General features: G+C 35.5%; 1 protein-coding gene across 3 annotated transcripts in view; it reads right to left on the bottom strand.

Annotated features, from left to right (window-relative positions):
• WWC2 (WW and C2 domain containing 2) overlaps positions 1-25,658 on the bottom strand; it is a 253,145-nt gene that overhangs the window by 94,495 nt on the left and 132,992 nt on the right. For all 3 annotated transcript variants that reach the window (XM_007496082.3, XM_001364404.4, XM_007496083.3), the window contains exons 5-8: positions 14,913-14,992; positions 4,750-4,879; positions 2,022-2,168; positions 518-591 (exon numbers count right to left, since the gene is read on the bottom strand). In XM_007496082.3, coding sequence (XP_007496144.1) covers positions 518-591; positions 2,022-2,168; positions 4,750-4,879; positions 14,913-14,992 — 431 coding nt within the window. The remainder of the gene's footprint in view (positions 1-517; positions 592-2,021; positions 2,169-4,749; positions 4,880-14,912; positions 14,993-25,658) is intronic.

Genomic DNA, 25,658 nt, shown 5'->3' with positions numbered 1-25,658 from the left:
TCCTCAAGGATAGCTGCAGCCCAAATCTTGGTGCAAAGCAGATGGAAAAATTTGGGCCACTCTTCTAATTTAAAAGGACAAATATCAAAACTTTGATTCAATGCCATATTATCCATTTCTTGCATATCTGAGAACTCAATCTCTATTTCTTTTTTCTCATTCATTCATTCATTCTAAATTTAAAGAATTTTTTATCAATCTTTATTTCAAGGAGGATCATTTAATAGGTTCCCAACAATATCTTTTTTCTTTAAAGAAAAAGACAAATCCCCAAACTTCTTATACTCTTATTCCACCTCATTACAATTCTCTTACAGGTGAAAAAGAAACCCATACTCATACACATACTTAAAAATAAAAATGAATTTAAAAGAAACATTGGGAAAGGATGCTTTAAGTAGTTTGTTTTGAGAGTGGCCAGCAGATGTCACCATAGGAGCAAAAATTAATTCTAGCAGAGACCTGTATTTTGAACCCCTAGTTCACCCCAAAGTGAGCAAGTAATCTCCGTTATTACCTTCTTTTGGCCTCTTCATAACGTAGACTCAGCCTGACTTTTTCTGCTATGTTGGGTCTGCTTCTTGTCCCACACTAGTAAAAAGACAAGAAACAAAAAAAATTTAATTATCTCTGTTGTGAAAAAAAGCAAATTACCTCTATTTTCAGGAAACCACAAGTAAATAGTTTATATTTAAGGAAATTCTATGCAAATTGGAAAGCTATTTTTGCAGGGAGAGGGGATATCTATATATCTGGTAGTCTCAACTGGTAACAAAAATGAAACTCTGGAGAATACTCAATTTTTGTAGTTCCTCTAGAAGCATCTTTCCCTTATGTTACATTCAAGTTAAAAATATTAGGCAAATGCTTTCTGGTGTCTAAAATTTTATGACAGGTGTGTGGGCCCAATAAAAGACATGAACTGGAACTAATTTCTTTGTCTCTAAGAGCCAAATTTCCATTAATTAGTTTTCAATTGCACAAAATGAAAACCAAGTAGTTTTAAACACTCAGTTTTTCAAATGTCAGCCAAGGTCAAGACCTCTACTTGACTTTAACTTTCATACTATGCTTTAATAAAAAAGTGAGAGAATAGGAAATCAGTTAGAAATAAATGAAAAAAGGTTCTAAAACAACTAAGAACCAAAAAGGAGCCAAGGAAACTTAGAAAAATGAAGCCTACCTTCTTCTGAATAAGAGACAAAAATGTATTTTCTTCCTTCCTCCCTCTTTCTCTCTTAAAAAAAAATAAACCCTTACCTTCCATCTTAGCATCAATACTGTGTATTGGTTCTAAGGCAGAAGAGCAGTATGGGGCTAGGCAAAGTGACTTGCCCAGGGTCACAAAAAATATATTTTCTTTATGGCTTTAAAATCTATTTGATATTAAATGTATAGTTCCCCCCACTCTCTCTCTCTGTGTCTCTCTGTCTCTGTCTCTGTCTCTCTCCCTCTCTCTCTCTCTCTCTCTCATGCACACACACACACACACAGACACACAGACACACACACACATGTTGTATGTTTTGTGTGTGTTGTTTTTTTTTAATTGAAGGGAAACTGTGCTATATTTTAAAATCCAGGAAATTCACCTTATGGCTTTTCCACTGACCTGCATTGCATCAGTCAAAATCCCATCTTCTTTCTATGATAGATATATTTCTAGATATCCATCATATCTAACTTTTCTTAGATGTCTTCAAAATTATTGTAAAACTTCAAAAAAACCCAGCATAAATTCAAACTATGAGTTTCCTAGAGGTTCAATGGAATACATGATGATAGCCTGAGGAAGACTGAACAAAACTATTCATATGGAAAGGATGTGAATAACCTTGGCCCCAGCCAGAAAAAAAGGGCTATGATTTTTTGAACCTGTCTCATGAGGATAACATGCTGAGTTGGTACGGCTGGGCTTCAAACCATGGAAGCTAGTTGGTATTCCTGTTCTCCATTCCCATTGGAATAAAGTCCCCCAATAGTGACAGCATTCTCACCTCCCTCTCCATAAAGTCACTTACATCTCCAGAGATGCCTGTCTGTGACCCGACATCTAGGGTCTGTCTGGAGAGAGATAAATGAGAGCTCATGGAGTTGTCACTTAAGTCTGGTTCAGATCTCCCAAAGGTTTGGTCCAAATGAAGTCGTTCCTGCAGCTTAGCCAGGCTCTGTATAGGAAACAATGATTTGGGGAAACATTTTTATTCAAGATAGTTTGCCCCAATGCAAAATGAAACAGAGATCCAATCCCATGAAAGAAACACTCATTACTTCATTCAACTATGCACTTTTACTGAAATGGCTAAAGCATAGTATGGCAATAAAAATTGTTTTGCATTTCTACATATACATTAAAATGGTGTTTAAAAATGCTCAATTTTAGCATCATTTTATATTAATTATACATTTGTAAATAAGTTCTATTAAGATCATCCTATTTTTCTCCATCTCTAGGAATGAAAAGAATGTTTTCATTTAATATTAGGTATATGCCTTCCCTATAAAAAAGTGTCATGCATTAGAAACTTGTATACATATGTAGGCTGTTTTGGTCATCAATCATATTCTGAATGCACTGATGTACTTGTCATTTATAGAAAAACTTCAAGAATTCTAAAATTTCAGAGCAAGAAGGAATCTTATTTAAAGTTGCAAGACTTGGCTCTTAAATGGAATTTAGAGATAATTTTCTCTAACTCCACATTTTACAGGGGAGGAAACTGAGGCTTCAATAAAGCTAATGACTAGTTGAGGGTCACACAGTAGTGATAGAATCAACTCTTTGACTGCAGTAAAGAATCTTCCCATAGTCTCGTTCATTTGATACATTTTGTAAAACCAGATCTTCCTTTTGTAAATTGATTTTGCTTGAGGTGCAAACTGACTCCTTTCTATACATACAGAGAAAAACTATTTCAAAAATGCAATATACCAACTTTGAGAAGAACCTGGGTCATGACAAGCCAGGTAGAATTTCAAATGATAATCACAGAAGATATGAAAGTGCCTCAAAAAAAAAACCCCTTCTCTCTCCTATTCAGGTAAAATAAATCATTATATAGAGACTCACATAAAACATTACTGAAGTAAGTTTTAAAAGATACTTAAAAAGTTTGTTTTTCTTCTAGGATTAAAGTATAATGCAAAATCCCATCAATGATCACAGAAGCCAGCATAGCAAATATTACTTGCTCTTTACAGTTTGGGAACCAAAGAAAAAAATTTCACCTTTTTGAGAAAAAAATTTCATCTTTTAACTTGGGGAATTAGATGAGTCCAAAGTTTGATTCAAAGATGATAAAACTGGTTTGATGAACTCTACAAATTTGCTGACGTGAAGATACATTTAACTTTTTATCATCCAGGGTTTTAAAGAATTATTTAAATATTAAGATCTTAACAGAACAAAAACTGTCTATTATGAAAGTAAAAGCACTCAGTCTTAACTCTCACAAGTGGCATTTTTACAGAGTATTTTAAAGCATTAAGACACTTAAAAGTTCCTAATGGCTACAAAAATTTAAGAATATTTCTCTCTATATGTGACAGCTGTCCCACAAATGATTTACTTGAGAAGCTCTTATTTAATTCGTTAAAATTAAAAACCCTTGCCTCCCATCTTAGAATCAATTCTATGTATTGGTTCCAAGGCAGAAGAGCAATAAGAGCTAGGCAAAGGAGGGTCTTGTCCAGGGTCACATACTACGAAGTATCCAAGGCCAAATTTGAACCCAGGACTTCCCATCTCTAAGCTTGGCTCTCTATCCACTGAGCCATCTAGCTGCCCTGACTTATATTTAATTTTAAAGCTAAAGAGGTCTTATCAAGAACAGAAATAACATTGTGGTATTAAAAATTCCTTCAAAAAAGGTAAACTAAATCATCATGCAAATTATCCAGGTTCAGGGCTCAAAATATCTAAAATACACTCTGTATGACTTCAGCACATTAAATATGGTTTGTTGGTTTGTTTATTCTTTTATGAAGCCTTGGCATGTCTGCAAAATGTCTACAGTCATGGGAATGTGACAGGCAGCACCACATAGAGAGGTAAATGGTTATTACCACATATGTGATGTTAAGTGAATCATGGCCAAATGCTATGAGTTGATTTGAGAATTACCCTGTTTGTCAACAAGCAATCTCTTCTAATTATATAAGGAGAAGTCTACGATGATTTATATAGACCTTATTCAGTCCTAATCCAGAAGCCCTATCAGATTATTGTTGAATCCTCCATGATTTTCCAGTTTCCTTTTGAATGTTGTCTTCCTCAATTAGAATGGAAGCTCACTAACAGGCTGAGACTTTCTTTCTGCTTATCCCTAGATAAGCAGAATGTATCCCCAGAGCTTAGCACAGTGCCTGGCAGACAGCCAGCACTTAATAAATTTTTGTTGACTTGACTTGATAGAATTAAGAATCCTCTAGTCCGTGGCTCCAGGAGCCACTGAATGTCTGCCATCCAAAGATTAAAAACTGCAGGAGGTCCTCAGAACCAACCTGGACTCTCTAATATCTGTCCTAGTTTTTAACACTCTCAACCCTCCAACTTGTCTTTGGCCAAATTCAAACTCATGTGGTTCATGAGCCCAAGGTTAAACCTTAAACACAGCACAAGTCAAAGAGTCACTTGGTTTTCTACAAACGCTGGGTTTTTTTCCCCAGAGGAAGATGTGAAGGGACCCAAGAGAGCAGAGAGCTATGCTAAAAATAAACAAAGTCCAAAGAAATGAAATGAATACATACCTGCATTAGATCTTGTTTCTCTTTCTCCCCTGAGCTAATGGCCTTTCTGATGGACTTCATTTCAGTTAGAATAGCTTTGGCCTCACTGAGTTTATACCCACTATGGTCTCCGGACATTTTTTGGTCAATTCTACAGAAATATCAAAGGAAGACTAGAGGTTAAATTGGTCAGCCCACCAAGAGTCTTGTCTGCAAACAGCAACCTCACTTTTTCATCCTTTCCAGCCCCACTCCTTCCACATATTGGTGACAATCCAATTCCTACCTGACTACCTAAGTTATTCATTCCACTTCTAAATAGGTCTAGGCTGTGGCAGACTTTCTCTTTCCCCAGATGATTTCTCACCCACATAATTGCATGTCCATTACTATCCACAAGTTCTATCATCTAAACCTCATATCTATTTTAATCCATATCTCCACCATTTCTAGAAGATTAAATGAAGCTACTTCAGCAGAAAAAGCTAATAGTTTTAATTGCTACAGCAAATACTAATCAGAATATATTTGAAATAAAGAAATAGTTCTTTATTTGGCCCTGGCAAGAAAGCAGTCTAAGCTAAGAGCTTGTTTTTTTCTTTCTAACCCCACCCTGCCAGATGTTATTTCTTCTTCATTTTATGAAGTATATGAATAGAAAAAAACGGAGACAGGACCGTCTGTCTTAATAACTTGGTATTTTAGGGAAAAGACAGAATGGTAGATGTTATTTTTTGCCAAATATGTATTGCTAACATTAGTTTAATGAAAATTCATCTTCAAAGGGATCTTATTAGATGTGCAAATCTGGTTACCAACTGGACAACTGTCGCTACTATTCAGCCAAAAATATATCTTGTGAGCCCCTTGTGCCAAGAGATTTAAATGTGACTTTAGGATTATTTTGTGTTATATAGACCCTCCAAAGAACCTGACTATTTGAAAGATTTTTCTTAGACTCATTCTTCAAGACCCTTGCTCATTTTCTCTCTTTTACTCTAGCACTGCTCTCTGGTCTCATTACCAATGAACATTCAGTGCCTTATTTGCTGAAAATACAGCTGTACTTGTGCCCCCTCATTCTTCTGCTCACAGACATTCAAGCACACAAGTCTGTTTTATCCATAGAATCTTTAGACAACTGACATCGTAGACTCTATTTCCAGGAGTCTTCAGAGGAAGCTGTCATTGAGTTCCACTGACTTCTAAGACATTGAAGAGTTTACATTTCTTCTGGATATAAACATTGTGACCTTGAAAACAATAGCTATTTCATCTTAACTTATCCTTCCAACTTGAGTTTACTCTAACAAGTGCAGTTTATAAATAACATTTTCCCCCCAAGTACTATTTAAGTAAATAATTTATCATGCTAAACAAACAGTTATAGCCCTGCTTTAAAGAACTTAGGAAAATACTTTGTCATAAAGATCATCACTAAATACCAAATATGTTTTTTTTTCTGCTTAAAAAAACCACCACATAGAATGATTTATGGCCTTTAAAAAAATAAAAACAACTTAATCAGTCCAGCATTTAAACATAACAAGAAATAGAGCAATTAAATACTATACATACTTTCTGATGTAAGAGAAACCGCAGAATTTTTGGAAAAGGAATTTCAGAGATTACTTTATCCAAACCATTATTTTTTTCAAACCCTTCATTTTCAAGATTAAGGAAATACAAGTCGAGTAAATGACTTAACTAAAGTAATATCTCCATTTAGATAGGCTGTTGCTGTTATCCCATCCCAAGGTGATCTTGAAAGGTTTGATTTTAAGTTCATTTATTTCTGAAGATTTTTTTCATTCACATTTGGCTTCAGCAATATATTACTGCCACCAGGACTTGACCAAAACCCCAGTTTTGATTTGGGAAAAGGGCTTAGAAATGAAATGCTAGTTCCAAATATAATCTTCTGGCAGTGTGAAATGAGATTTCTCAAGGGGAAAAAAAAGTAAGACAATCTGACAGGTTTTGAATATCAAAAATTTTCAAGTATTTCTAGAGTAAATTTATATGAGTTTAAAATCAGCTCCCACAAATCTAAGAGACTGCCTTATTCTTTTACAAAACATTCAGAATTTTCAAAAGGTAATAAACCTAAGTCTTCAAAAATAAACTTTAAAATCTGAGTGAAGTGAGCAGGACCAGGAAAATAGTATATATAGGAAAAGAAATATTATATGATGATCAACAATGAAGGACTAAATTATCATCAGCAAAACAAGGGCCCAAGATAAACCCTGAGGGATTCATGATAAAAAAAAAATGCTATCCATAGCCAAAGAAGGAAATGTTGGAATATGATGGCAGATCAAAGTATGCCACTTTCCACTTTATTTCCTTAATGAGTTTTTTTTAATTATATATGTGATATGTCTTCTGTCATGGCATGGGGAATATGGAAATATGTACTGCATGAAAGAACTGGTATAACCTATATCAGACTATTTATCACTGAACTGAATTGCAAAATGTCAGAAAACAATTGTTGAACATTATTTCTATACACAACTGAAAAACAATGTAAAAAAAATTGAAATGGAACGGAAACTTGGAAACAAAAACAAATAAGCAATTTCTTCAGCTTAGTTGGGTCCCAGAATTCTGGAAAGCTAATGAAAATTCCAAAAGGGAGTAGTAACAGGTGATAATTTGCTTTGTTTCCAATAATTAAGTGAATAAGGTCCAGATAATCTCTGAGTAACCATTTACTAATCTGCCTTTCACCCTATGTTTTTCTTCAATCCCTAACCCTTTCTTCCCTTTCCTTTTTGTCTCTTTACTTTTCCTGTTTCTTATCCATTCCTTTTTATTCTTTTTCCCTCAACTAACCATAGCACAAAATTGAAGGTTCATATAGGGGTATGGTGTCAATGGATGTGCATACATAGTTCTAAATTTTGTTTTATGTTATTGGCTCTTTATTATTAAAATATAGGAGAGAATCATTTTATATTTCTCCCTCTTATAAAACAAGACTAAAATTATATTGTTTTCTATTCGTATGTGCCCTATGGCAGCTATTTTTTGATACTTTACTACCATGGACAGAATTGACAGAAAAAAAATTCACATTGTCTGAAAAAAATATTTTCCCTCTTCAATATTTTCCCAAATATTTGTATTTAGCATACAAATGGAGTACATCTTCTTGAAAATGTAGGTACATGGAGAATTATACATGTGCCTGCAGAGATACACATAGTAACCTTCCTGTAATGGATGTGCTTCTGGTGATACAGATTTCAGTCCATCCACGCCTAATTAGCTTGTGTGACTCTTGCCCATAACCTTTGGTAAATCATCCATTGGAGGTTTACTCCATCAGCTGAAGAAGATTTTCTCCTAGAACTCTTGATACTCTGAAGATGGTAATGGAACAAGGAGGTTTTCCATCAATCATAATTTCTTGTAGTTATAGCACTCATCTGTCTTTTTTTTTCCTACTGGCTATCCATTCTCTTCTCCTTTTGACTTCAGGATCTAGTCCCTTTAATTGCTTGAAGAAGATAGATAGAGATAGAGATAGAGATAGAGATAGAGATAGAGATAGAGATAGAGATAGAGATAGAGATAGAGATAGAGATAGAGATAGAGATAGAGATAGTGTGTGTATGTATGTATGTATGTATGTATGTATGTATGTGTATTCTAATGGATTAGACTGATGATGAGTTATTCATCCAATTGCATTATTATAATATGGACAATGGATTTTTCATACACTTGGTTCTCTCTGTGTGAATGCCATAGGTCAAGTTTTCTATGATTACAAATATTATTTTGGCATCTCTACAACATTCTGAGGCTTGTTGCAATCAACTTAATATCATCTATAAACAGGAGTATCTGGAGATTCTCACAGGGAACATCCTTCTTTAACTGTTCTCTGTGCTGGACAACACATAGTAGTGGCATAAAAGAATATGTCTTTCCTGTTTTATATCCCATTTGTTATTAATAAATCACTGCTGTTGTTCAATTGTTTTCAGTCATGTCCAACTCTTTGTAAATTCAGGCTTTTCTGACCATAGTGGTCTGGCATTTCCTTGTCCGGCTCATTTTACAGCTGAGGAGGCAAACAGGTTTAAGTGGCTTGTCCAGAGTCCGACAGTGAGTAAGTGACTGGAGCCACATTTGAATCAGGAAGATAAATCCTTCTGATTCTGGGGCTGGTATTCTGTCCACCAACTATCTACCTATTCAACTTGTAGTTGCCCAAAAGAAATTCTTTCAGTTGTTATATCTAATCTACACACCTTTCAAGCAATTGCATGCCTATAATGACCCAATCAATCACCTTTGGAAAATATTTCTGAAAGTCTGTCCACTCTTTTTATAAGCTTTTATTAATGATGCATTGGATGCATGCATACACAATTCTCATAAAACATTTTGTTGAGAAGGATTGGTAATTACTAAATGTTCTCTTGGTCACTTTTTTGGGAGGATAAGTCTGAGGGTTCCCCTCCCCATCAAACTTTGATTATACTCCCCTCTTTCAGATACCTTAAAGGAGGACAGCTGGGTGGCTCAGTGGATTAAGAGCTGGGTCTAAAGACAGGAGGTTCTGTCTCAGATACTTCTTAGCTGTGTGACCCTGGGCAGTCTTACATCCAATTGCCTAGCACTCACCTCTCTTCTGCCTTGGAACCAGCATATAGTATTTATTCAATGATGGAAGGCATGGGTTTTAAAAACATTTTTTAAAAAAGACTCAATGTATCTTCAGATACCTTAGCAGCCTAAAAATTATATCACCTCTGGCACAGATCTTGTGAAAACATGAGTCTAGTTGACCTACTCTTTCCATTTTTTTTCCTTGCAAGCCAATTTTACTTCTTTAGGCAGCACAGCCAGGCCATGATGTTAATTAAGAACTGCCCAGTGTGGTGGCTTCATTGTTCCTGATGAAATAAGGTAGGTCTATTATTCCTTCTAGTTTCCTATTTAGTATCTTTAGGATCTATTTCTGTAGTTGAGTCTTTTGCCATGCTGTCTGAGATTGCTTCTTACTGAATTATAAGGAACTCCAACTCATAATTTTCTACCATATTCCTCATTAAGATTTCACATATGAGTTTAGATTTTAAACTGATTTTTCACTTGACTTTTCATCTCCCTCTTCTTGGTGAGGAGATCAATCATTTGCTAACTGAAATGGTTTCTAGATTCTTTTGGTTTCCTTGTTACAGCAATTGGCTGATGTGGATAGACTCTTTAGGAAATAGTAACCATCTGTGTCAGTATCTATTGTATTTTTTGTTTTCTAGCATCAAACAAATATCGGCACTCCAACTGTATACTTTATCTTCTTTATATGAATTACTGTTCTTTGTTCCAATAAATCAGCAGTCTGAACACACATGCAAATGATTTAGGAATGAATGATTTGCACATAACTAAACATTCTTGTTAAAACATAAGCAATTTTATTTTTGTTATGTTATTTGGTACTCATTGTGTCCAATGCCTCCCAATTCTATTCTCAGAAAAAGTATTCATAATATATTAGTGTATGGCAAACATTTGACATTGCTCATTTCTTTGTTTCTGACCATATTTTCCAAAATATTTTTGCTTATCCTCCTTTCCCTTGAAGACACTGGATTTTAATGAGTAGCATGGAAGGGATCTAACTAAATCTTCATATAATTTCTTGAACTCTTCACTCATAGCAAGAGATAATGGCTTATAATCTGCAATAATTTTCATGTTTTATGAAAATGCTTATCATGAACACTGCAATGTGATTGCCAATTATCCCATGAAAGCATGACTCTTCTTGCCTTTGAGCATGAGATAAAAATCAACTTTATTTGCCTCTTCAAAGAGAAGTTGTGAGCCAACTCTCTTATCTTTCTATAAATGGCTACAACTTCCTTTTCTCTTCTGGCTTCATTTGTACTAAGAATTTTAAGAATGATATCATTCATCTCCTCTTGTATTGTGTCCACTCATAGTCTTTGACCAATGCAGTTCCAATAATTAAGTTAAAGTTTATAGATAATTTAATCATGGTATTATTAGCACCCTTTAAACCTCTTTTCTATACTCTGCCACTGTCACTGGAGAAGTGGAAAGGGCTGTGATTGTGGGACATTGTGCATTTTTCTTTGTTTCATGCAGCCAAGGAATTCACCACCTCATTGCCACCCTACTAGCGATGAGCATCTCTGGCCTGTGTTACACTTGTACTTGAGAAGCAGATATGGTTTGTTTCTAGGATTGTATCTGAAGGCTTCACTGCATGGGAGAACCCACTATAGCCTGCATTCTACTAATAGAGCTCTCCATCTTTAAATGAGGCATCAGACTAGGAATTTGTGCAAAAGTTGCTTTTAGAATATGATGGAAAAATACAGCTCTTGACTGGGGTACAGTCACCACACCAGAAAATCAATTTCCATCTTTTATACAATGCCAATAGAGCAAAAGTGGGAAAAGTTCTGTCACATTTTTTGGTTTTGTCTAAAGTTAGTTCTATATGACTGCCATAGTAAAATGCCATTGTTGGGACCTTAGATTGGAAATAAGGAAATAGTATTAATAAAGATGCCCTCCTGGGCAGCTAGATGGCACAGTGAATAGTGTCAGTCTTGGAGTCAGGAAGACCTGAGCTTAAATCCAACGCAGACACTTACTACCTATGTGACCTTGGGTACCGTGTTTGCCTTAGTTTCCTCATCTGAAAAATGAGCTGCAGAAGGAAATGGCAAACTACCACAGCACCTTTGCCAAGAAAACTCCAAGTGGAGTCACAAAAATTGGACACAACTGAAAAAGCCTGAACAACAGGAAATAACAAAGACACAGAGACACACACTCATTCTGATCTCAGATAAAAAAAATTGTGTAAAAAAAAAGAATTAAAACCAATAAAAAAAGAATATCATATTTAAAATGATAAAAAGTCCTTTACTGTTTTGCTATTTAAATTCTTTTTTGAAGGACTTTTTTATCCTTCTTATCCTGTTCCACCACATCTCAGCTATAAGCAAAGATCCTTTTAGACCAACAGGCTCCTGCTTTCTCTAATGGTAGCAGATCTCCAGGTTCTAAAAATTCTGAGGCATATTCACAATGAGGTGTTCTGACTGAATGACCAGGTAGCATGCATGCCACATCCCAGCACAATATTTTAACAGTATGGTGTCCTGCATCCCAAATGAGCCTGCTTCATTCCATATATAATTCAGGTAGACAAAAAGGTCTCTGAAAGAAGATATCATATCTTTCAGGTTTTGGCTAATGGGATTAAATCCATTCCAAAGTGGCTGCCTGAATTTCCACAACTGTCCATTGTTTTCCTCTGGTATGCTGTTGACAGATTCTCAAACATGCCTTGGATTCCTTTAAAAATTGCTTGCAAGCAAGCTGCTTTAAAACAATACTTCATTGTGGCATTAATATAATAAAAACAGCATGTTTGGCTAACCTTTAATCCTAGGATTGTGGTATGAACTATTGCTGTTGCTGTTGTTTTCAAACAGCATTAGGGTTTGTGTGGGGTCAATAATATCTAATATTTGTGGTTAAACATATTAGGGCAATTAGTCCTTTGATTTCTAACCACATCCACTTATGGTGGCTTTTCCCCAAAAAACAACCCCCTTATTTTAGAAATTAAACATTTTTCAATCAAGTCCATCATCTCATTAAGGCAGATTCCATTCAATAACAAGGATACTGTTGGGGGGTGAGGAACTGTGATTAGAAAACTTGTTTTGAACGCTTGAATGTTCTCAAAACTTTCTACTACTCCAGGCTACCAGACAGGCAATAATTCCTACTGCAATTATTGGGAAGGAAGGGACCATTCAAAACCTCTGACTAATTTAGTCTCCAGATTACTTCATTTAGTTCTGGTGATTTTTTTTATCCTGTTCTTTAGGCTGGCTTTGGTTTGGAACTATACTTACAGGTCAGCTTTGGGAGTGGACAGAAATTTAAAACACCAATGTGCTCAGGAAAGCCTCAGATGAAGTTGGGAAAAGAAGTCTGCAGATATAACTCTAGAAATAAGCCACTATTGATGGATGGACCAGTGGGACGGACACCAGAGAAGTAAAACAAATGGCTACCTCTAGAAGTCACCTGTTATTTCTCCATGTAAAACAGTTTGTCTAGGGTTAGCAAGATACCAAGTTGCCACAAAGAAGAGATTAGAACAATTCTTGTGCAGACTTTAGAAAAACATATTTTAGGAATCTGCTGAGGACACATCCCAGCACCCTATAAAGATCTGGATGGGCTGACAAAGTCATTCTGGTTCCTGAGTGCATCAAAGGGAACCCTCCTACCCTGGCCTCAACCTGCAGACCCATAGGTAAAATGAATGGCATAGCTCTTTTCTGTACCCTCTTGTGTACACAAGGCTGGAACTAAGCACATTCTCCAAAGAAGATACCTTTAAAACAGGTTGGCATTCTCAGGCAGAATGTGACTGAAAAAAGTGGGAAGGAAGAATATAAATATACTGTCCTTGGGCCAGGTTGTGGGAATCTCCCTGAAACTGGAATTACAGAAATTTACCTCTATAGCCATTTTCTCTAAATATCTTTTCTAAGACTAATAATCACTTCATCTGCATTGATTACCCTTCCCAGGCATCCCATTCCATTTTTGGATAGCTTGAATTGGGAGGAAATATTTCCTTTTTTTGTTTGATTTTCAGTTAGTTTCTTTATGACCCTGTTTGTGATTTTCTTGCCAAAGATACTGGAGTGGTTTGCCATTTCCTTCTCCAGCTCATTTTATAGTTGAAGAAGATGAATCAAACAATGGTAAGTGAGTTGCCCAGGGTTATACAGTTTGTCTGGGGCCAGATTTGAACTCAGGTCTTCCTGACTGCTGCCCTGGCACTCTGTTCACTGTACCACCTAGCTAGTTAGTCTAAACTGGCCTCTCTGCAACTTCCACTCATTGCTCTTAGGATCAGTCTTCTTGGACTGCCATGTTTCTCATGAACACTTGATTTGTTCGACTGATCCTTGTTTGCTGTTATTCCCCTCATTATTACCTCATAATCAATCCCAGAGATACATCTTAGATGGCTGATGTTCCTCAAATATGGTGCTAGAAACTGAAGCCAATGCCAAAATGGTTGGTCAGTTGGATGTTGTCCTTCCCACTCAAAGAAGACCAAAATGGCATCACCAAAATGGTGATCTCTTCTGACTCACATATAAATTAGATTTAAGTGAGGCAGAGTTATACAAAGTTTTCAGCCTCCCTCTCTTTTCCAAAGTCATCAAAGTCCAGTGGCAAGACAAAAGTCAAGACAACTAGTGGTAGCTCAGAATGTAATGGATGGTCTTGGCTTCTTTAATGTCTAACCAACCTCTAACCATTTTATAGCACCCACTTCAGCTGCCTTCATGGACACTGGAACAAATGGCTCTCAAGCACTCCTTCTGCAAGGGCTGACATAAAGAAGGGCTAGCACCAGGTGTTCTGGGAGAAGTTTAACAATTGGCTATCCAGAAAAAAAAATATGCAAAGATACCCTTTTCAATTTAATATAAATTATTAATATGTCTTTATCACTATCTTAAGTCTAGATACACAACAAAACTAAGAATCAAGACCTGATATGTAGTATTTGCCCATTTTCCAGGTATAAATTAAATGTTTACAATGAAAATTTAACATTAGCTCTCTGGTTCAAGCTGGCTCCAGCCCACTCCTGGCTACCTGTACATGCCACCCCCTCTGCACTCAGCAATGTATAACATAAGCTTTTTTATGATGTGGTTGCTATATAGTGCTGTGGATTCATATTGAACTCATGCTCTACAGGAATGTCCTGGATCTATTTGTGAATATAAAAATTGTACTTTAATGAAATAATACTTTCCATATTATTTCAACTTCTTAAATTCCACCCATCATTCTAGGGTGCTGAGCTTCTTTAGGACCCTTCCTCTGGCATCTGGCATGTTAGCTGTCCCTCTGAGTCATTCATGCTGTAGCCCCCCAACAGAAAGTCAACACCTCAAAGTCAGATAGGAGGTCATTTGTGGCTTCTGTATCTCTCATCCATAGCACAATAACTTACACAGAATATATTCAATTAAGTGTGTGTGGAACTGAACCTGCACTGATATTTTATTTGCTACTAGCCAAAGGGGCTTGTGATGCATTCCAATTGATTTCCATATTTTTATACTCACTGTTGCAATGTTTCAAAGCCTTGTTCTTTGTAGAGTAATTCTTGCTTCATCTGTGAGAGTTCTCGTTTCAGTTTTTTAACCTTTTGTGAGAAATTAATGTAACAATTAGAAAATCAGGTAGAAATCATTTACTTAGAATTACAGATTATTAAATGTGAAAGGACTATCTAGTACTACTTTAATTTTACAAATGAGGAAACTGAAACTGCAAACATTTAAATAACATGCCTACAAGAGAGCTAGTAAGCAGAATTTGGGTTTGACACCAGAACCTCTGACTCTCAGGCCACTTTCTATCACACCATACTGGTTATATGGAGGGGAAAGAGCTCTTAGTAGCAAAATGTCAAAAAAGAATCAACTGGTTTAAGCAGCCTTCTCTTAAACAGATTAGCCTATAGGAAAAAGAAAAATTTAGAAGGAATATTAATTCTTTTTGGATTCATAGGGTACATATACTCAATTACCAATGAAGTATCTTACATAGAATCATAGAATTTTGATTGTGAGATCCTTGATCTTGAATCCAATCTCTTTATTTTACAAATAAGGAGACAGTGGCCTAGAGAAGAGGCAAGTTATTGTCCAGTAGTTTAATTTTGTGTCCTATTCTTCGTGACCCCATTTGAGGTTTTCTTGGCAAAGATACTGGAATGGTTTGCCAATTCCTTTTCTAATTCATTTGACACATGTGGAAAGTTAAAAATTAATTTGTACCCCTTTTTGGTCCCCAAAACAACCTTTTGATTTTTGAGCTAAAAAATGTTTGATCTTAAGGCTGAAACCTGAACTGCATCTCCCTGAGGTCATGAATGGAATCCTCCTTCCTTCTGTCTATCATGCTGGTAAATATCACACATGTGCTGTGGTCATTCTAAATGCTATAGTATTATACCTGGCATCCAGAAGATCTGCTTCTTGTCCTGATTTGAGGTCTGAGACCTCCAGAGAGGCTCAGGAAAGGAACATCTCAAAAAGGGTAAATTTACAGAGGGGACAGGAAGTTGGCCCTTATTCCTTAGAACTATGGTCTTGGGAGGCATGTGGTCTGGCTTTGGGCTCGCTTAGCTGCTCATGTAGGAAGCATCTAGAAATTCTGGCTGGTTGGACAGCCCCAGGCTCTCATGCTCCCAGCTAGCCAGCCAAATAATTCATTCATGCTTGCCTTCCTTTCTTCCCTTCTTCCCTTCCTTCCTTCCTTTCCCCCTCTTTCTTTCTCTCTCTCCCTCCTCCTACTTAATAAATAACTATAAAATTAAGATACAGTCTCCAAAGAATTTTAATCATAAAACAGATGGGGAAATTGAAGGAACCAGTGACTTCCTCAGGGTCACCCAGCTATTAAGTATCTGAGGTTGGGATTTAAAATCAGGAAGATGAGTCCAAACCCTGTGCTCTGACCATTGTGCCCCCTAGCTGCCCAATTCCTCTAGTACCAAATTCAATGTGCTTATTCCTCAAAAGCCTGACATAAATGGTGTTTAACTTACTCTTCAGAACAAATACTTGGGAGAATCTGGCTAAGTAACCACATTATACTGATAAATCAAGACATTTCATTTTGGTTAACTACAAAAGTTCTTCACAAAATGGCCAAAGACAGCTCATTTTGAAACATCAGATTGTATTATAAAGTATTTTACACATTCCCTTTTATATTTCTGGACTAAAAAATTTGCTATTTCATTCATCCAATCAATAATTCATTCAAATGTAAGATGCTGTGATGGGCAGCTATCAAAGCTAGTAAAGCATAGTCTATTCTCGGGGATTTCATCAAGTGCTCAAGGAAATGAGATATATATTCAACTAAAACTCAAGGCAGTGATGTAAGGGAAACAAGAGCAATGTGCTATAGGTCTCATGGAAGGTGGAGCATTTGACCTTGAAGCATAGATAGCATTGATAGGTGGAAATGAGCACTCTACTAAGGTGTCAAAGAGTATTCCTCACCACAGAATAACTTTTATTCAGAAAGATATTGATAATCATGTACACTTTCTTTTATAGTTCAGATTCTTTGGCATTTCTACAAAATACTCCATTATTACTTATTTTTTTCACAGAAAACCATTAGTCAATGATTAAAATAAAGAAAAAGTAAAAAAAAACCTTTTTAAAAAAGAAATTGAAATCATATTAAGGGTAAGCAGCAATATTGGTTCAAAAGAAAAGATTCTAAAACATACTTCCTTTCTCTTAGGAAAGAGGTGGGAGGCTAGGATGCCAAATGCTCCATATGCAGTGATGACTGCTGTGTGAATTGGTTTTGCATTAGAGTTTTTCTTTGTGACAAAGAAAGGTTCTAAATGGAGGGGGAGAGGGAACAAGAAATACTGGGGAAATGAATACAGTACAAAACCCAAAAGGTACTAATACGACTTTTTTTTTTAAACCCCCAATGCCCGACACATAGTAGATGCTAAATAAATGTTTATTTCTATCATTTTAAAAAGTGCCTTTACCTTCTGTCTTAGAATCAATACTGTATATTGGTTCTAAGGCATGTGAGTTTTAAAATTAATAACCAATAACTAAATATTATATTTTATAAAGCTTTATTAATAATAACTAAAACAAAAGAACTACCTGACTTAAGCCTGGTCACAGGAAGAGGGAGGAGTTACAGCCACTTAAATACAATCATGCAAAATGTGGGAACACAGGATAAGGGAATTTTGGGAAATACTAAGGGACTTCTGGGGGATGAAATCCAAAGGTTCAAAATTCCATTCATACAGGCAGAAGAGAGGTAAATGCTAAGCAATGGGGATTAAAATACTTGCCCAGGTGTCATATAGCTAGGAAATGTCCAAGACCAAAAATTGCAACTTTTTCCAAAGTATTCTTTCAAAGAAAAGGAGTTAATTTTTTATGTGATAAGAGGATTTATTTCAAAGAAATAATATGAAATGATTGTGAAAGGATGAAAAAGGATAACAATAAAATTCCTTTTAATACAGCCCTCAAAAAGTAATTACTATTTGAGACACGCAGAAAAGAGTTGAAATTCCACTGTATACTTATTAATCTAGACATTACTATTTCAGAATTTGCAGTAATTCTGAAAAGGTCTGGGTTAAATTTTATATTCACTCATGAAAAAAGGAAGACAAAATAAGATAGGATAATCTCTTTGTCTTTGACTCAAATTCAGTTAGTCGATAGATTTATTAAACAGTTACTTTATGCCAATACTATTCTAAGAGCAATTTAACAAACATACAATGAATGTTCACTGTACGTGTTGCTAAGTGCTAGAGAAATACAAAGTTTAGATAAGGTATGATCTCTGTTACCTGGTAGAGCTTATAGTTTAGGATGAGACCTACACAGATAACTAATATCTGGACTTGATAGCCAGGTTTAAAGACAGGAGGTCTTGAGTTCAAATTTGGTCTCAGACACTTCTTAGTCATCTGATCCTGGGTAAATCATTTAACCCCCATTGTCTAGCCCTCACCACTCTTCTGCCTTAGAACCTATATAATATACAGTATTAATTCTAAGATCAAAGATAAGGTTTAAAAAAATAAAAATAAACAAAGTACCTACTATGTATCAAGTGCTAGAAATACAAAATATACGAAAGACCACCCTTGCATTCAAGCAGCTTACAATCTAATGGGGAAGACTACATGCAAATGAATATATACAACAAAGTAAGGTGCAGAATAAAAGATAACTGAAAGAGGAAAAAGTGGAGTTAAAGGGGGTTATGGAAGACTTCCTTGTAGAAGGTAGGACCTGAGCTGTTCAAGAATTAGTAAACAGAGAGGGGATTGGTTTTGGGTGGGATTTCAGGTATATAAGGAATAGCATCCACAAAGCAAGGAGGAAATAAAGCCAAGCACCATAACAAGTGGAGAGTCTCGCTTTGGTAGAAAGAAGTGTATAGGTTGGATAAATGTATAATTCCTTTTAGTCCTCCAAAGGACTAAAAGAAAGACCACTCAATGGAAAAGTCAAAATACCTAATACTTGTTTAATGATTATAATTTTATTATTTTAATGAAATTAGGTAACAAGGTAGCATAGTAGATATAACACTAGATTTGGAGTCAGGAAGGTTAAATAGTATGTGACTCTAGGCAAGTCACTTAAAACTCTGAGTCCCAGTTTCATTATTTGTAAAATGAGGGGAACTCAATGGCCTCTAAGGAATCTATGATCCAATGATCTATTAGAAGGGCATATTTTGAGTTAAAAGAGCCACTTCTGAAAAGAAAAATGGCATGACCAAACCTTGGCACAATGAAAATAATTAGGATAGTGATATGTAGGGTGGGTTATGTGGGGAGTGTGATGGGAAAGAGAAAATGGAAAAGACCTGTAAGGAAGCAATAATGGTAGTGGTCTGTGTTTGGGTAGGGATAGCGAAACAAAGAGGGGAGAATCAACAATCAAAAACTCAAAAGAGAATACTGATGCTTCAGGTATGGGACAGCAGGTGACAGTGACCTCGAAAAGATGGATGGTTTATGTACACGGTGAGTATCTGGGGCCACACAGTTTCAGTGGGACATGTTCAAATAGGAGAAAGATATTCCCATTTCAAGTTCTAAAAGCAGAGCAGGAAAAAGATTTGGAAACAAAGAAAAGGGAAAAAAGATAGAAAGAAAGAGAAGCCATGGGCAGCAACTTGGAAAACAGCTCCTTTTGAGAGTTTGAATAGATAATAAGAAGCTAATGGAGAAAAGGGAAGCAATTAGAGAAAGAGAGCTCAGAGCAGACTGCCAGCTACTACTGATATTTTTGGGGAGGAACCAGATCTATGATTCCTTCTGTACAGAAGAATCATTCTCCAGTGATGCAAACTAGCATTCATTGGGCAACTTTTAGTCTTGAAAAAGGCATTCAGGGTCCAGAGAGGTTACTTAAATGGCCCAAGTCACAAAGTGGCCATGTGACATTTTCAAACCAAGGTCTTCCTGAATCCCAAGCCAGCTTTCTATTCACTATGGCACGGTTGCCTTTCACATATCACAGTAATGAAAGGAAAAATGAGCATGACAATGCAACAAAAATCACTCAGAACCTTAGCTATTTTCTCACTGTGGATCACTGTACTATTATGTCCTTCTCTCCCTCAACACAGACAATTGTTCTTACTCTTGCCCAATCGACTATTAATGCCCTTCTTCTGCAGAATACCATAAAACATCTAAGTAAGGAGGTCAGGATGAGTGGTCTGTCAAATTAGTTTTGAAATCAAGATAAAATGGAATTACAATGACAGTTTCTTTGTCATTCTGTTTTTGTAAAACCATTTTTAAAAAGATTTAGTTTAAAAGATTAATTGTAAAGGGCAAGGAAATGCCCAGCTAGGATTGTATACTCTCGGGAATCCTATGCCAAAGCAAAATCAAACTCAAAGAATAAATGAACAACTTAGAAAATGCGTCGCTCCAGAATTTATTTCTCCTTCATTCCAAAATCAAAACCAAGTTGCATACTAGCCTAGAAGCGGCTCCATCACACAGAGGTGTCATCAATCTAATATTCTCTATAAAGCATCTCATTTTGATCAGCTGCAGTTCATTGCCTAATTTTATCCATGTTTCTGTAATGTCACAGTATTAACAGGTAGAGTGGTACTGTGCCAGAGGGATATATTCTTTACTGTGGGCACAAAATACTCCAATGACTCCACAAAATAAATTGACATTTTAAATTTATTTCAGTTATTTTTGAAAACTATAAAGGTAAAGTGATTAAATGTGATATATACGACAGGAGTTCACAAGAACTTTGAAACCTCCTGCAGTGTCTGTGATGATAAGTCTTATTTTAAACAGTGAAGGAATGGAAAAAGAGAAGAAAAGGAAGAAAAATATAGCAGTTCGAGATCTCAGGAATTTTAGGAGACAGGCTGGCTTAGTAGAGAAGAGCTGACCTCCGGGTTCACGAAGCAACATTAAAATGATAATGAGCAAAATGGCATTTGACTAATGACTAACTTCACTTTTCACCATTTTCCAACTTGTCTTCCAGGGGTCTCCTTGAGCAAGTCAAAAAAGGGCAACTGTCAACCTGCTTGTCGAAAGATATCCTTCTCTTGCCTATGCACTACGAAAAATATCTCAGCACCAAACTTCCTCATGCCATCAAAGTCTTCTTTAAGGAAGAACAGAAATAAATTCCAGATGGCCAAAGGTTTAAGCAAAATTTTAATTCCATTTCCAAAAAAATCATGGAAAACAAGAGAATAGCACATATTTGTGACTCATGAAGAAATGGAAGGTATCGTGAAAAAGATGGATATGTTGAAGTCTATTAAAGGAGAAAAACATTTATGCAATAAAATGTCAGCACATTTCAAAAGGAAAACAATAGATTAGGGAAATGTGATATAACTTGTAAAAACTTATAATATATTAAAATAACTTAATAAAATAAGATCCTATCCAGAGTCTACTCAGAGAATAATAAAAGTAGAACATAATTTTTACACATAAAAATAAAAGTAAATTAGTTTCACTAAGTTACCAATGTATCAATTAAAGGTGCTATAAGGTGCCACTATATATCCAATAACCAAAGTAAATAAAAACAATTTTTTTTAAATGGTGCGAGTGGGCCTTGAACAACAGACATACTTTTATAATTCTGGTGATGCTATAAATTGACTCGATCTTTTTAAAGACCAATCTGTTAATATGAAATAGCTATAAGTCATATACTTTTTGACACAGTGATTTCCAATTTCAGGGTTATAGTTCAAGTAAACATAAGGAGGGGGTGAATTAATTTGTACAAATAATAATGTTAGTAAAATAACAAAATATTAGAGAGACTTCAAATGTTCAATCATAGGAGAATGACTACTTAAGTCAGTGTAAAACTAAGGAAAACTATATTGCTAGTAAAGAATTATGATGAAAAAAAAGTCTTAAAGTCAACCTCCCCTCTTCTGAAGGGCCAATCATCCACTTGCATACCTACACACACACACAACATTCACATACAATTCAATAAGCAAGTAACCATGGTAAGAAACTTGGCAGTAAAACACCTTCCACCTCAAATTATCTAATCTCACCTGGCTTCTCACTTCAATAAGATAAAAAAATTATATTTCCCCTCATTGACTTTCTATCCCATTTCCCATCAGCAACTGCTGTAAACTTCCAGGCTCTCCCCAAGCCTCCCTCTAGCTGAGGACCTTGCCTTATATATCATGAGAAAGAAAAAAAAAAGTGAAGCCATTTGCTGAGAACTCTCTCTTCTCCTCTCCTCTTCATTTCATATCATTCAAACATCTTCTGACACTATTTCCTCCTTTGCTCCCATCTCTGATGAAGAGGTGGCTCTTGCCAACCTCTCTATATGCACCCTTGTGATAAAGATGAAAATGCCAAATTCAGTAATGTTAAAATATCCAGTCTCTTATTTTATTCCTCAGAAATGGACATTTTTATTTTATAACTCACAAAAAAGATAATAAAGTGCATACAAAGATCATAAAAATTAAATATTTTATGATTAAAAAAACTAACACTATCCAAACAATCTCATTTCTTTGCCAGTGGTTGGACAATACAATTTATCTGTAGAAGGCATAGTAAGTAGTATAAAAGCATCATTTAAAACAAATATTAACAAATCAAAAATTGAAGCAAACATGACAGGAGTATATATTGAACTCAAATTTCTAAATAAGAATTATTAACAATAGAGAGTAAAAAATATACCACATATTCAAAAAAATCAAACAGAAATGCTGTGTTCCCTAGTACATGCATCTCAATACTTCTAACACTCCATTACTAAACAGTCTAAGTATATAAAAGAAGCATACAAATAAAAATGCAAAAATTATTCTACATTTCCACTAGAAGTGAGGTGAGAAATAATGGAACTTAAAACTATAGTACAAACTATCAGATAATTCCAATGGAAATATCTTACTAGCATCCTCAAAAGTAATGTTTATTTCTTCCACAAATTCCTTTGTCTAACGTCCTAATTACTTCCTCAATTATCTAATGAATCAGAAAGGAAATGTGACGAACTGTTCTCTTGAACTCTATCTTTACAGTCTAGATTAATGTCGTTTTCTCAAATATGCCCCTTCTGCTTCACTCTTAAAGCCTGAACCTAAAATTCAATTATGGATGTTGGGAATTTGTATGCATTTTCTCTGCCTCCAGTAACTGCCTCACTTTAGTCAATCCAATGCACTAGGGATCAACTACCTTCCAATGGAAGTATTTTAGTAGTCGTGTCTATCTTCTTAAACTCGCGAAGACAAGCAAATTATTACACACATGTACTGCGATTTTTGTTTTGTATTGGATTTGTCATCTCAAGTCCATGGGATCCATTCTCCTTTACTTTGCTATACATGTGTGGAGTGGAGTTACACAAAGCTTTCCACCTAGACCATGGTTTGAAATTCATGGATATTCTTCTTTGCTACTTTCCCCATTTCCACCCCAAAACAACTAAACAAAGCTCATACAAAATGCCCTTAAAAGATATGGGAGAATGAGCTCCATATACTTCAAATAGTAAGAGATGATTAAATGTTTACAAATATGTATTTCTATATTAATGTTGACTATGTTGCTCTTTAAGCACCTAAGGAAGCTTAAAATTATAAGCAAATTGAAGTTGGATATAAAGAATTTCCCATCAGTTAGATATGGAAAAGTAGAATGGGCTGCCCAGGCAATCCTATATTCTATCTGAGGGTTTTCAAATAAAGGCTGGTTTGGATGATTACTTGTCTAACGTATTACAGATGGATTTCTTGTTCATGTATGGTTGAGACTAGGTAACCTCTGAAGTCCCTCCCAATTTGAAGATTCTGTGATTTGTGGTTACTGCCAAATGCCACAGTCAGGGCATTACCCATTTATTTAAAAAACTCAAATAGACAAAACACAACTTGGAATAAGGCAATATCTGGCAAAGTCTAACCCATTTGCGCATTTAAAAAAAAAAGGAAAAGATGTGTAAATAGCCAGGAGAAAAAAAGTTAACTAAATTCCTTATATTTATGAAAGAGATGAATACCCTCTAAGCTTCAAAATAGTTAAATGAAAAAACATAACACACTGTCAGTTCCAAGCTTTGGGTACTTTTACATTCAATAAGTATAGACCAACATATGATTGTAATGGAATAGTGTTATGCTATGAGAAATGATGAGCAGGAAATTTTCAGGAAAAGCTGGAAAGACCTACTCAAATTGATGCAGAGTGAAATAAGCAGAAGTGCAAGAACATTGTACACAGTAACAGCAATATTATCCAATGATCAACCATGAATGTCTTAGCTGTTCTCAACAATACCATAACCCAAGACAAAAGGGCTTGTGATGAAAAATGCTATCTGCCTCCAGGGAAAAAACTGATGGTAGTCTGAATACAGATCAAAGTAGACCATTCTGTACTTTCTTCTTTTTTTTTAATGTATCTTCTTCTAACGCATAAAGAATATGGAAATATTTGTATGTAATCAATAGCAAACTGCTTCCTGTCTCAGGAAGAGAGGAGGAAGAGAATGTGGAACTCAAAATGTAAGAAAGCAAAAACCAAATTATTTTAACATTTAAAAAGTAAGTTAAAAAAAACACCACGGGGGGGGGGGGTCCTCCAATCACTACCAACTGACTGCTCATAGTTTTGTACTCCAGGGTTTAGAAAAATAATTTAATCTCACTTTCATAGGATTTAGGAATTTCAGGATATCCAATACCCAAAGTAGATTCTCTAAGGAGGGTTTGTGAGAAAATGTGCAATAGAGCCATACAAGATGACATCTATAGGGACTCAAACAAACCAAAATAACTACCTTTTATCTTAAAATTGATACTAAGTATTGACTCTTAAGGCAGAAGAGTGGTAAAGGCTAGGAAATTGGGATTAAGTGACTTGCCCAGGATCACACAGCTAGGAAGTGTGTCTGAAGCTACATTTGAACTCTGATCCTCTTGATTCCAGTCTTGGCTTTCTATTCACTAATAATTGATAGATATATTTAATATAATATATTATATAATTATATGTAATAACAAAATTTAGTATAATAATCCACAGCTGCCCCTACCTATTGGGATTTGGATCTGGTCAATAATGGAAATTTCTACCAGGATGATTCTAAGTAAGGAATTTTGGTAAAGGGACTAGAAGAACGTGAGGTCTCAAACCTATGTTATGATTAAAAGACATCCTAAGGTCTTAAAAGAAATGTCAGTGGAAAAGAAAATCTAGTGACCAAATTTAGAACACTGTTATAATTCTGAACCAATAAAATAATTCAAAGGAAAACCAGCAAAGTAGTTTCTTTGATGCTTTGCATTTGACCCTTTTTTTTAAAAACTTTTTTGAAAAGCTATCATTCTAAGCTTGATTATATTTGCACCTGGGGCAATATTCCTCCGGCCACATCTACTGTAGTCAAAAGCAAAAACATGATAACAAAGTAATTTCTCTTATATTGGACTATTTGGTTGAGAGCAACACATATAAAGTTGATAACTTGAAATGGTGGTTAATCAACATTCCAAAAGGCAGTGATCATGGGTAATAACTTAGACATCTATAGTCTCAATGAATATCTTGACTATCAGGGCATGTATATAATGAGAACAATTTCTATCAGCCAGTCTTAACCTCAAAACATCTCTCCCCCTACCCCTCCTTTTTTTTTCCTATTCTACTACTTCTCTCCACTCCTGCCTTTGTAAAAGGAGTCTACAGTCTTTAATAGTCCTACAAATATATCTCCAACCATTCT

This window comes from Monodelphis domestica, chromosome 6 (assembly GCF_027887165.1).
Source record: "Monodelphis domestica isolate mMonDom1 chromosome 6, mMonDom1.pri, whole genome shotgun sequence".
NCBI classification, from domain to species: domain Eukaryota; kingdom Metazoa; phylum Chordata; class Mammalia; order Didelphimorphia; family Didelphidae; genus Monodelphis; species Monodelphis domestica.
Note: the sequence above shows the minus strand (reverse complement) of the source record. Positions and strands in the feature narration are given on the sequence as shown.